Here is a 13,315-nt window from a genome sequence, read left to right on the forward strand (position 1 = left end):
TGGCCCTTATTCCCTCCTAGGAAGCCGGGTGAGAGCCCCACTCACTCCTACACCCCTGTCCAACAGAACTTCTTGCAATGATAGCCATGTTCTGTGCCTATACGGTCTAGTATGGTAGCCACTCGCCACATGTGGCTAGTGCAAACTAAGGAAATCATTTTTTTTTTTGAGATGCAGTCTGTCTCTTGCCCAGGCTGGAGTGCAGTGGTGTGATCTGGGCTCACTGCAACCTCCGCCTCCCGGGTTCAAGCAATTCTCCTGTCTCAGCCTTCTGAGTAGCTCAGATTACAAGTGCATGCCACCATGCCTGGCTAATTTTTGTATTTTTAGTAGAGATGGGATTTCACCGTGTTAGCCAGGATAGTCTCGATCTCCTGACCTCGTTCATGATCCACTCGCCTCGGCCTCCCAAAGTGCTGGGATTACAGGCGTCGCCACTGCACCCGGCTGATTCTCTTTAAAAAGTATTTTAGAGGCAGTCTTGCTCTGTCACCCAGGCTGGAGTGCAATGGTGCAATCATAGCTTACTGTAATCTCAAATTCCTGGGTTCAAGCCATCCTCCTGCCTCAGCCTCCTGGGCAGCTAGGACTACAGGCATGCCACCATGCCTGGCTAATCTTTTAATTTTTTTGCAGAGACAGTGTCTATATTGCCCGGGCTGGTCACGAACTCCTGGCCTCAAGCCATCCTTCTGCCTTGGCCTCCCAAAGCACTGGGATTACAGGCATCAGCCACCACACCCGGCCGGAATTTTTATTTGTATTTAAATTTACATAGCCACATGTGGTGAATGGCTATCACCCTGGACAGCACAGCCATAGAGCTTCCTGTGGCTCTGAGTCAGCTGAGGTGGCTAATCATTTACACAAAGTTAATCACCACAAAGAAGACCCCTCATTACTTTGAGGCCCTCTGAAAACTGCAGCTGTGGAAGCTAGCCCAAGTCTGTGCCCACAGAGCCTGCCTGAATACCTGGTTCATGTCCTCCACTGTGGTGATGAGAGGCGGTGAGGGCAGCGTGGTGGTGTCCTGCTCTCCACTGCTGTGTTTCCTGCAAGAACCAAGAGCTTAGGGCAGTGATTGCTTGGCTTCCTGCCCAGCCCACCTGCAGGGTACACACTAGTGCTAGGCTCCAGCATCTCCAGGCCCTGGTTCTAGGATGGGAGGAGGCCTGCCTGGGTCAATGGCGTAAAGATGGCTAAGGGGAGCCAGCAGTGAATGATGGCGCTCCTGCATGGCCAGTGCAGGTGGAGGGGCGGGGGTGGAGGTGGCAGGCAAAGACAGGCACTGGTTTACTCAGCTGCTGAGTCCACCTTCCTTGGCTTGTTTTTTATTATTATTATTTTTTGAGACTGAGTCTCACTCTGTTTCCCAGGCTGGAGTGCAGTGGCATGATCTCAGCTCATTGCAAACTCCACATCCCAGGTTCAAGCAATTCTTGTGCCTCAGCCTACCGAGTAGCTGGGATTACAGGTGCGTGCCACCATGCCCAGCTAATTTTTGTATTTTTAGTAGAGATGGGGTTTCACCATGTTGGCCAGGCTGATCTCGAACTCCTGACCTCAGGTGATCTGCCCACCTAAGCCTCCCAAAGTACTGGGATTGCAGGTGTGAGCCACCGAGTCCGGCCAGCTTTTTGTTAATTTATTTAAGACACACTGTTTCCAGCTGGGCACGGTCGCTCACGCCTGTAATCCCAACACTTTGGGAGGCCAAGGCAGGCGGATCACAAGGTCAGGAGATCGAGACCATCCTGGCTAACATGGTGAAACCCTGTCTCTACTAAAAATACAAAAAATTAGCCAGGCGTGGTGGCAGGCGCCTGTAGTCCCAGCTACTTGGGAGGCTGAGACAGGAGAATGGTGTGAACCCGGGAGGCAGAGCTTGCAGTGAGCTGAGATCACGCCACTGCACTCCAGCCTGGGCAACAGAGCGAGACTCCATCTCAAAATAAATAAAAAGAGAGATACTGTTTCCAAACACTAAGGATATGTGACTTAAAGCCCATTCGTTTTACTAATCCCATGAAAAAGTCTGTTACAAGGTTGAATAAAAAAGGCAGGATGTGGCCAGATCAGGGCCAGCACTCCTGCATGCAGACAACAGTCTCTGCAGAGATGGTGCCAGATGTGACTCCTTAGAAGTCGAATAGGTCATATGCCTGAAAAAGAAGTCTCAAACTCCACCCCCAGTTCAAACTTGCTTCTCTTGCAGGCTTAGCACCTCAGTTCATGGCACCCTTCACAGAAGCTCAGGCGGAAAACGTGCATGTCATCCTTGACTCTTCCCCACTGCCAATTCCCCACCAGTTGCTGCCGCACTTTGTTCAGCTCTCTGCTCATCAGAAGCCTCATTGACTAAGTGCTGGAAATAGAACATCCACCTGTTCTCTGCATTTACTACCCTCACACCCTGCTTTATTTTCCTTCAGAGCACCTAGCCTAACCTGACATGATTTTTTGTTTGATTTTTGAGACAGGGTCTCACTCTGTTGCCCAGGCTAGAGTGCAGTGGCACAAACACAGCTCACTGTAGCCTCAACTTCCCAGGCTCAAGTGATCCTCCCACCTCAGCCTCCCGAGTAGCTGGGACTATAAGTGTGGACAGAAAGCATCTGAATGTGTGCTCGTGATTGGTCACTGCCACCCTCCACCCCATTTCTGTGCAAGTACCATTCTGTCTTCACCTACCCGCTCCCTACTGCCTATTCGACAGAGCCTGGCCTGTCCAGCAAGGACCATGTAACCCGGCCTCCCACTCTGCTCCACAGCATGGCTTCAAGTGCCTGGGAGCCCTGCGTGCCCTCCACTCCTGCCCATGGTCCTTAGTCTGCCACCCTGACCTTGCTTTCTCATATCCACAGCAGTTTCTCTACTTATTTCTAACCAAGCTCTCCTCTTAGTTCAGAGCCCATTTTAATTTTTGTGACTTTTGAAAGCTGTATTACTACTTTTCCCAACTTTGAAATTCCATTCAGAGGTCATTTTATCCATCTTTAATAAAGAGACAGAGGGTCAGTGAGGGCCAGCCCCTTGTCTAGGGTTGCAGAGCCTACTGGTGAGTCCAGATTAGAACTCGCAACCAAGGCGCTCCTCTTCCCACAGAAAGGGGTGCCTCCTGTAAGGCACAGACCAGCACCGGCCACCCCGTCTCCCAAATCAATCCGCACAAGACGAGGCCAGCTCTTCCTTGTGGAAACCGCCTCCTGCAGGTGCTCTTCAGAGGCTTCAGCCAGGCAGTGCTGGAAGAGCCCCTCCTCTCACACAGGGAGACTGGGGGTGACTGGGCTCCTGGCTTTCCCAAGGAGTGAGCCATGGGTTGCATTCACATGCCCCTCTCTCCCCACCTTCGTTTAGAAATCCCTTCATACCTTCTCTGCTTGACAGCAGCAACGAGGTCAGGCCCTGAAAACATGGAGAACAAGCTGTCCCCGTTGGCTGAGGATGTCTCATCACTCGAGCTGGCGGAGTCTCCCTGAGCACCTGACCAGCCACCGTGCAGGCCATCCCTGAAAGCCGGAGACAGAAGCTGGGCCAGGGCCTCCTGCAGCCCCACCACCCGCCACCCCACCCTGAAAGGGCAGTCCTTACCCTGCATTCATCCCATAACCAAATAGTGGTCTCTTGTCTCTCCCTCCTTAAAACGTGAGGTTTTCCTCCTTTGCCTTATTTCAAAAGTAATACAAATTCATCACTTCCCATTATTCCTCTAAGAAGCCTATGGTTTGTATATGAAATTTGTTTTAGAAAAAACAAGGGAGGGAGAGCATGGGGAACAACAGCTAATGGATGCTGGGCTTAATACCTAGGTGACGGGATGATCTTTGCAGCAAATCACCATGGCACACATTAACCTTTGCAACAAACCTGCACATCCTGCACATGTACCCCTGAACTTAAAAATAGAAGGAAAAAAAAATTTTTAAGTAAAAAAAATTTAAAAAATAAGAAAAAACAAAAAGTTGAGCTGGTCTTTAGTCGTCCAGATTTATTAACCATGTAGCAATATGGGATATAAAAAAATCCCCAGTTGTCTTTACAATAAAAATTTGCAATTCTCTCAATATACTAGAATCTCAACTGTACACTTTTGCTTTTTGTAGGCTATAATGACAGCATTCCATAAATCATGTGGGCTTTGCAGCCACACTCATTTCTGTACAAAGGCGGTGTTAAACATGCCTTTACCTCACAAGCACCATCATGTAAGAGCCTTGTCTAGGGCTGAAGAGTCTGTTTTGAAAATCATGAATGTATACCAATGGCGTGTTCACAGGGACACATCACACTGCTTGACATCTAACAGTCAGCCACATGACTCTGACCCCTAAAGATTTAATCCCGTGTCACTCTCTCACATGGGGGCTTGGAATTGAACTGCCTGAGAAGAATGCACACAGACAAGGCGCCTCTCTTCTCACAGGCCCCTCGGGGGACACTTGGGTCTCAAATTCAGATTCCCTGCAGTACCCAGCACTCACCCTTCTGTGAAGAACTCGGGGAAGGGCCAGGTCCGATGGGCGTCATCCATAGGCGGCCAGTTGCCCCGGGGGTTGCCTGGCCGGCGACTGTGCTGGGCCTGCCGCTTCTGCTGCATAGCCTGGCTCACCCCTGCCACATAGCGTGCAAACTCTGGGTCTGAGCCCACTGCATTGGGACAAAGGAACAAACGGGGTTTGGGGACAAACGGGCCTCTTGGTCCTTCCCTACGCTTTGCTAACATGCTGGTCACACATGCAATGAAAGGCAGTGAGGAGCTGCCAGGCTTGTGCCCCACAGCGTAGGTTGTAGGCTGTGCCCAACACCCTGCTGTGGGGAGATGGGACTTGCTGCACCTAGGGCTGAGGCATGGTGTGTGCCAGGGCTGTCAGGAAAGGCTATGCCTAGGACAGAAGCAGGCTAAGTGTGAAAGAAACAAAAAGAGAGAAAAATGGTTTGGTTTACCCATGACTAGATTTTAAAGACAAATACTAATTACTTAAAAAATTTCTAGCATCAGCCAGGCACAATGGCTCACTCCTGTAATCCTAGCATTTGGGGAGCCTGAGGTGGGCAGATTGCTTGAGCCCAGAAGTTCGAGACTAGCCTGGCCAACATGGCGAAACCTCGTCTCTACAAAAATTAGCTGAGTGTGGGCCAGGCGCGGTGGCTTATGCCTGTAATCCCAGCACTTTGGGAAGCTGAGGCAAGTGGATCATGAGGTCAAGAGTTCAAGACCAGTCTGACCAAGATGGTGAAACCCTGTCACTACTAAAAATACAAAAATTAGCTGGGTGCAGTGGCAGGCGCCTGTAATCCCAGCTACTCGGGAGGCTGAGGCAGGAGAATCGCTTGAACCCAGGTAGCAGAGGTCGCAGTGAGCTGAGATCATGCCACTGCACTCCAGCCTGGGTGAAAGAGTGAGACTCTGTCTCAAAAAAAAAAAATTAGTTGAGTGTGGTGGTGTGCACCTGTAGTCACAGCTACTTGGGAGGCTGAGGTGAGGGGATCACTTGAGCCCAGGAGGTGGAGGTTGCAGTGAGCCAAGATTGCGCCACTGCACTCCAGCCTGAGAGACAGAGCTAACCCTGTCTTTAAAAAAAAAAAAAAAACTGGGCTGGGCTTGGTGGCTCATGCCTGTAATCCCAACACTTTGGGAGGCCGAGGCGGGTGGATTACCTGAGGTCAGGAATTCGAGACCAGCCTGGCCAACATGGTGAAACCCCATCTCTACTAAAAATACCAAAAATTAGCTGGGTGCAGTGGCAGGCACCTGTAATCCCAGCTACTTGGGAGGCTGAGGCAGGAGAATCACTTGAACCCAGGTGGCAGAGGTCACAGTGAGCTGAGATCATGCCACTGCACTCCAGCCTGGGCTAAAGAGTGAGACTCTGTCTCAAAAAAAAAAAAAAAAAAAATTAGTTGGGTGTGGTGGTGTGCACCTGTAGTCACAGCTACTTGGGAGGCTGAGGTGGGGGGACCACTTGAGCCCAGGAGGTGGAGGTTGCAGTGAGCCAAGATTGTGCCACTGCACTCCAGCCTGAGAGACAGAGCTAACCCTGTCTTTATAAAAAAAAATAAAAAAAAAATAAAAAACTGGGCTGGGCTTGGTGGCTCATGCCTGTAATCCCGACACTTTGGGAGGCCGAGGCGGGTGGATTACCTGAGGTCAGGAGTTCGAGACCAGCCTGGCCAACATGGTGAAACCCCATCTCTACTAAAAATACCAAAAATTAGTTGGACGTAGTGGCAGGCACCTGTAATCCCAGCTACTCGGGAGGCTGAGACAGGAGAATCACTTGACCCTGGGAGGCGGAGGTTGCAGGGAGCCGAGATCGCGCTATTGCACTCCAGCCTGGGTGACAAGAGCAAAACTTCAACTCAAAAAAAGTCCAGTGTCTTGGTGCTCTGTATCTAGCCTGGAGTCATTAGCTAACAACTTAGAAAATCAGATGATGACTTTGGCCAACTGACAACCTGAACGTTAACAAAGCATCAAAGCACTGGGGTCAGCCAGATAGAGGTTATATGCTGATCCCACTTGAGCTAAAGTTTGATCTAGTATTTTCCTGGCTATTGGACAGGAGATTTGCTCATTCCATCTGAACATCTTAAGTGTGGCAAAGAATAAAATGAAACTTCAGAATGCTTTAAGAGGTGGCTGGAAACACTGGCAATGCTGAACGGGGATATGCAGGGCAGTACAAACAGGAGAAAAGCACAGATGGCATTTACAGAAAGTGTCAAAAAAAACATATGGCAGGTAAGCATCCATGCATCATAAATCAAATGTGACTCAGCAATGCATTTTTTAGCTTAAAATTAGGGAAGATACTAGGGCACAATTCCATTATCAACTTATCCTTAGGGCACTGTCACAAGATGATCTGTCATGCTGGCCTGTCTCCCGATCCCCATCCCGCACTGAGTTTGCCTATCCAGACGGGGGCAATAGATGGCGCCCTCTGATTCTGTCCAGAGGGATGCCCCTCCTTAATCTACATCAAGGGCTATGCAGATCTTATGCCCTTGGGGCAAGGTCTGTAGAAAACTACACCGTGGACTTCAGGGGCAGAAAGGAACACCCAGAAGGGAAAGAGTGGGATTTGTAGTCTACAAATCCTGATAGTAGAAGAAAGGAGTGTTAACCCCAGCATTAACTTCCCTCCTGTAACAAGTGCTGGGTGTTTCAGCAAGCAATGTCCTCTTCTGGTGATGATTTGCTTGTACAAGTATTTGCTATACTTATTTGTAACATTTCACAGTACTCCCGTGAATGAAATACATTTTCTACTTCTATGTACGCCTTTTGCTAAATTAATTAGAGAAAAAAGTTTGCATGTACCTACGTTACCAAATTCTCTTACTAATTTTAGATGGTTTTTTTTTTGGGGGGGGGGTTCAATTCTACTATCAGCAAAAAGATGTGCTGCTTAATTTATCATTTTCCAAAGTTTAGACCACTTATTTCATTGCTTTTTGTCTTGCTGCATTTGCTGTGAAGTCCAAGACAAAGTTACATGCTACAGGTGATAACAGTTGCCCTTGTCTGATTCCTGATATTAACTGAAATGATTTTTGTTTCATTATATAAGGCACTATTTGCTATTAGCTTTTAGTAGATAGTCTTTTTTATTTTTTGTTTATTTACTTATTTTTTAGAGACAGAGTCTTCCTTTGTTGCCCAGGCTAGGCTGCTGTGGTGTGATCATGGCTCACTGCAGCCTCAACCTCCTGAGCTCAAGTGATCTTCCCACTTCAGCCTCCCAAGGAGCTGGGACTACAGGCATGTGCCACCACACCCAGCTAATTTTTTATTTTTTGTAGAGATGGGGGTCTCACTATGTTGGCCAAACTGGTCTTGAACTCCTGGCCTCATGCAATCTGCCTACCTCAGCCTTCCAAAGTGCTGGAAATTACAGGCATGAGACATCATGCCTAGCCAGGTTTTCCACTTCTTGGTATAATTTTGTAATGCCTATTTGGCTAGGAAAGAATCCATTTTCTGCTGAGTTTCCAAATGTATTGCTATTAAGTCTTAGATGGTATTGTCTTAAAGTGGCTTTTTTTTGAGACAGGGTTTCTCTCTGTCATCCAGGCTGGGGTGTAGTGGCATGATCATAGCTCACTGCAGCCTCAAAATCCTGGGGTCAAGGGATCCTACTGCCTCAGCTTCCTAAGCACCACCACGCCCAGCTAATTTTTTGTTTAATTTTTAGTAGAGATGAGGATTTTGTGATGTTGACCAGGCTGGTCTTGAACTCCTGGCCTCAAGTGATCCTCCCACCTTAGCCTCTCAAAGTGCTGGGATTACAGGCATGAACCACTAAAGCGCTTTTAATATACCCTTTCTATTTCCTAATTTTGTTTCTCTTTGTTCTCTCTTAATCAAGCTTAGAATAAATTGGCTTATACATTTTATTGGTCTTCCAAAGATCCTTTAGAGTTATTTGCAATTTCTACTCTATTTTTATTTTTAATTTACTTATTTTTGGCTTTTCCCCCTTAATTCCTCCTCCTAGTTTGTTCTTGTTTGTAAATTCCTTGTCTAATTTCTTAAGATGACTCTGATGGTATTTTCATTGTCTAGGCCAGGAGAAGCTGTATTCAATGAAGGCAGGAGGGTGTCTGTCACCTATCATAGGTCCTAGAGTTTAGGCAAAAAAAAAGCATCGCAAAGAACAGGTTATACAATCAGGAAAAAAGCACCCCACAAAGGGCTGCTGACCTTGGCTGCCAGGAGTAGGCAGGCCTAGACTGGAGCCCACTTGAACTATGGGACTTTGAGCTATTCAAGTAACCTCTCTTAGCCTCAGTTCTGTTCTCTATAAAGTAAGAAAAATAGTCCACTCATGTTCTCAGCCTCTTTCTCACCACTGTTTCCCATCTTGCTAGATCTGCCCCATACTTGCCTCCACAGTGAGAAAGGGTTGTAAAGGGGGATTAAGTGATTTCACCTTCACAAGTAAGGCTGCAGCAGACAGGCCCTGGGAAGACCTCAGCAATTGCGTTTGCTGTTGTCACTGGGCGAGGGATGGGAGGCCTCACATACCTGCAGGATCGAAAGGCAGAATCTCTCCCAGCATTCCGAAGACTCCATCACTTTGGTCACGGTTTGGCCAGGTGTTATTTCTAGGTCCCTGTGGCTTCTGTCCCAGAACCTCTGACATCACGTTATCCATATAGCTGCTCACCAGACCCAAGCTGTACAAGTCAGAACTGAGATCAGATATGCCAGGCCACTGACCAAGAGGGGATAGACCTGCTCCAACAGTCTGCGCTGGCTGCTGGGATGAGCCATGTACCCATTTCCCAGGTGCCCGAGGCTGGGGCAGGGGCTGCTGCGGTCCAATGGGCTGGAGTAGGTGTTGGTAGTATTGGACTTGAGGTTGTTGCTGCTTTGGGGACTGCTGCTGAGGTGCCAGTCCCGGCTGGGGTGTCAGAGGTGTGTGTGCCCCAGCCTGGGGTGCCCGTGGTGGAGGGGGCACGGGCAGTGACGGCTGCTGTGGCTGCATGGCTCCTGCCTTCTGCTCAGTCACCATGGCTGTGGCAGCAGAATTACGCCTTGTCACCAACGGAGAGCCCTGATGTGACTGGCCCATGTTAAAGCCCGAGAGAAAATCTATCACCTCTTGCATTTCCTGATCAGTTGGTAAGTTCATACCCTTCTCATCCTTGCCATCATCTCCATGCAGGAAGTTCTCACGCCTCTCCATGAGAAAGCCATTGGCCACTGTATTACTGGAATTCTGAGCTGACTGCGAAGGGTCTGTAGTCCTGGGGAAATTACCAATGTTCAAAATGCTTTGTAACCTTGTATCAATATTGCCAGGCATTTTGGCCTTCTCTTCGGAACATCCAGCTATGAAGATGCTTTTGGAAGGGGTATTTTGGATGGAATAATTTGTGCTGCTGCTGGAGCTGGTACATGAAGCTTTCTTGGTGAACCGGGATGTCAGTTTGGAGAATGTCTTCTGCAGGCCACCTGAAGATTTGTTTCCATTTCCAGAAGGCAGGTCAGCCTGGTTGCCAAAATCACAAATCTCCCTTTGCAGCTGGATCTGTATGCAGGGTAAAGCTTGCTCCCTATTTAAACAGAAATTTGTTTAAAAAAAAAAAAAAAAGACAAATATATAAAATAATAAAATGGACCTCTTTGTATTTAAGAATGGCGTTGAGAGCAAGAAAAATCTCTCTGCTTGGTATTGGGTTCACTCATTTTATAGATAAACGAACACCCAGGGGTTTGGAGAGTATGAAATCTACAGTGTCTAATGCAGGACTGGAAGTTCTGCTAGGATTCTGGCCTGAGGAGTGTGAGTCAGTGAAATCCTCTAATGGTGGCACAGGAGGGGAAAGCATGGCTAGATGTGGGGATGCAACTTGCAGAAGCTAGATTTGTGCCTGGAGGACAGGGGCTACAGCCACACAAACACAGCAGAGGGACGATGGACAACTCCACAAAGCAGAGGGAGGTGGGGGATACAGTGATACTGTGCACCAGTGTTGTCCCAACAGATGACTGTGACTTTCAAAGTTTCCTGAGCACATTTTTCCCATACTAAAATGGAGCCCTAAAGAGCGAAAGGGCATGGGGCAGGAGCTGAGGCAGGTGAAGGCTGTGTGGCCCTGGAAAAGTCACATCACTATTCTGGCCTTTGTGTACTCATGAGTTAGGAAAGGGAGAAGAGGTTGGGCATGGTGGCTCACGCCTGTAATCCCAGCACTTTGGGAGGCTGAGGCAGGCACTTGAGGTCAGGAGTTTGATACCAGCCTGGCCAACACGGCGAAACCCCATCTTCATGAAAAATACAAAAATTAGCTGGGCGTGGTGGCACACATTTGTAATCCCAGCTACTCAGAAGGCTGAGGTGGGAGGATGATTTGAGCCCAGGAGCCGGGGGATGGATAGCATGGATGGATAGCAGTATTGCAGTGAGCTGAGATTGTACCACTACACTCTAGCCTGGCTGGGCAACAGAGCCAGATCCTACAAAGACAAGATGACAACACCAAAGACAAAGACCAAGACAGAAAAGAAAAAAAAGAAAAGAAAAGGGAGAGGGGCCATGGCTAGATGTTTAAGGCCCCTACCAGATGTATACACATTTCTGAAGTTCAACCTGAGAGAACTGATTGAAAAAGAAAAAAAATTCTAAAAGACATAAGTAAATTTTCTAAACATTTCTCTGTTCTTAATTCCTAAGGAGAATATGAGTTGAGTTAAAAGTCCTCTTGATGGACTTCCTCTCAAATGACAAAATAAAGGAAGGCAAAAAAGTTAGCAAATAGGGGAATCTGGGTACAGGGCATGGAGCAGTTCTTTGTACTATTCTTGCCACTTTGCTGCAGGTTTTAGATTATTCTGAAAATAAAGGTTACTAAAAAGTCCTTACTGCCTTATTTACAATACCGTATACTATCAATGACACAAGCACACATGAAATTGTGCATAGTCACACTGTCCCTCGGTATGCATCTAATGCAAACCACAGACAATTCAAGTGACTCGCACAGCCGCCAACCTTCCAGCCCTCCAGCGGTTTAGGTCCAGCACAGCTGTGTAGAGCACGTCCACCAAACCCAGGGTCTTCTCAGGATCAAGGCTTCTCTGCAGCAGGGACATGGTGGCAGGGTCTTCTTTCAGGCACCTAGGCACAGATTAGGCTGCATTAGTCTTGGCTGCACTTCTCTGCAAAGGTGTTTCAAGCAGGTCTCATAGAAAAGGCTACAACTTTTATGTACTTCTAGGGCCCAACAAAAATTCGGTAACTGTAAGAACATGGAGAGAACAACAGGGCTGACCCTGGAACTCACTGCTCCACAAGAGGAGGAGGAAGCAAAAGGGTCTGAGGTCTCGTGATATCAGAATATATATTTGGTCTCTGCCTCCAGTTCCTGATACAGAGCTCCTAAAACCCTTGAGATTTCCTGGGTGATAGTGTCTTTTGTTCTAATAAGATGACTTGCTTATATGATGAAGCCTCCATAAAAATCATCAGACCATCGGGTTCTGAGAGCTTCCACGCTGGTGAACACACTAAGGTGCTGGGCACGGGGCACAGCTGGCAAGGGCATGGAGGCTTGGAGCCCCATCCCAAACACTTCACGCTATGCACCTCTTCGCCTGGCTGTTTATCTGTATCTGCTATAATATCCTTTATAATAAACCATAAATATAATTAAATGTTTTACTGAGTTCTGTGAGCCATTATAGCAAAATATCAAACCTGGAGGTTTTGGGAACCCCCAACTTATAGCCGATTGGTTAGAAGTCGGGTGACAACCTGGGCCTTGTGGATGGCATCTGAAGTGGGGAGTAGCCTTGTGGGGCTAAGCCCTTAACCTGTGCGGTCTGTGCTAGCTCAGACACTCTGATTCCTGCTAACTTCTCCAATAAGTAAACAACACAACTGTCTACCCCAAAACTTACACATCCTCTCTAGTTCCCTCACATCTTGCATGCAATCCATCAGTGAATCCTGACAGCTCTTCTTATAAAACACATCCAGAATCTAAGCACTTCTCGCCACCTTGTTTATGAACCCCCTGCTTCAGAAAACCACCACTCCTAGGTCTCAGGACCAAGCTCTCACCTGGTCTCTTCTTCTCTACTTCTGTACCTCCAAAGCCCATCCTTCATACAGCGGCCAGAGTGAACTTCCTGTAGTGCCAATCAAAGCACATCACTCCCCCGCTTAAAACCCTTCAATGGCATCTCATCGCGATTGAAATAAAATCTAAATCCTCATCACAGCCCTCAAAGCCCTCTGTGCCCAGCCCCTCAGCCTTGTCCTAGCCGTGAGGCCTTCTCTTCCTCCCTGGATGGGTTTGTCCACACCTCAGGACCTTTGTTCTTGCTGCTGCCTTTGCCCGAATTTCTCTTTCCTGAGATTTTGGTATGGCCAACTGCTTCTCATCATTTGGGTCTCCACTATCCATTCAGAGTACCTACACCAAGAGCCCCCCAACCTTTTTTCGAGACAGAGTCCCACTCTATCCTCAAGGCTGGAGTGCAGTGGTGTGATCAAAGCTCACTGTTATCCTCGACCTCCTGGGCTCAAGCGATCTTCCCATGTCAGCCTCCCAAGTAGCTGGGACTACAGGCGTGTGCCACTGCACCCAGCTAATTTTTAAATTTATTTTGTAGAGATGGGGTTTCACTATGTTGCCCAGGCTTGTCCTAAACTCCTGAGCTCAGGTGATCCTCCTGCCTCAGCCTCCCAAAGTGCTAGGATTACGGGTATGAGCCACTTGGTCTGGCCAAGAGCCCTTTTCTGAGAGGGAAAACAGTCTGAGCAGCACAGGTCTACTAGGAAGATGATGTCTGCCAGAT

General features: G+C 48.1%; 1 protein-coding gene across 3 annotated transcripts in view; it reads right to left on the reverse strand.

Annotated features, from left to right (window-relative positions):
* The window catches only part of KIAA0355 (KIAA0355 ortholog), a 99,146-nt gene that overhangs the window by 2,980 nt on the left and 82,851 nt on the right, over positions 1-13,315 (reverse strand). For all 3 annotated transcript variants that reach the window (XM_030820217.1, XM_030820215.1, XM_030820218.1), the window contains 5 exons: positions 11,505-11,630; positions 9,032-10,065; positions 4,482-4,647; positions 3,372-3,509; positions 974-1,052 (listed from right to left, as the gene is read on the reverse strand). In XM_030820217.1, the coding sequence (XP_030676077.1) occupies positions 974-1,052; positions 3,372-3,509; positions 4,482-4,647; positions 9,032-10,065; positions 11,505-11,630 (1,543 nt within the window). The remainder of the gene's footprint in view (positions 1-973; positions 1,053-3,371; positions 3,510-4,481; positions 4,648-9,031; positions 10,066-11,504; positions 11,631-13,315) is intronic.

This window comes from Nomascus leucogenys, chromosome 10 (genome assembly GCF_006542625.1).
Source record: "Nomascus leucogenys isolate Asia chromosome 10, Asia_NLE_v1, whole genome shotgun sequence".
In the NCBI taxonomy this organism is placed as follows: Eukaryota; Metazoa; Chordata; class Mammalia; order Primates; family Hylobatidae; genus Nomascus; species Nomascus leucogenys.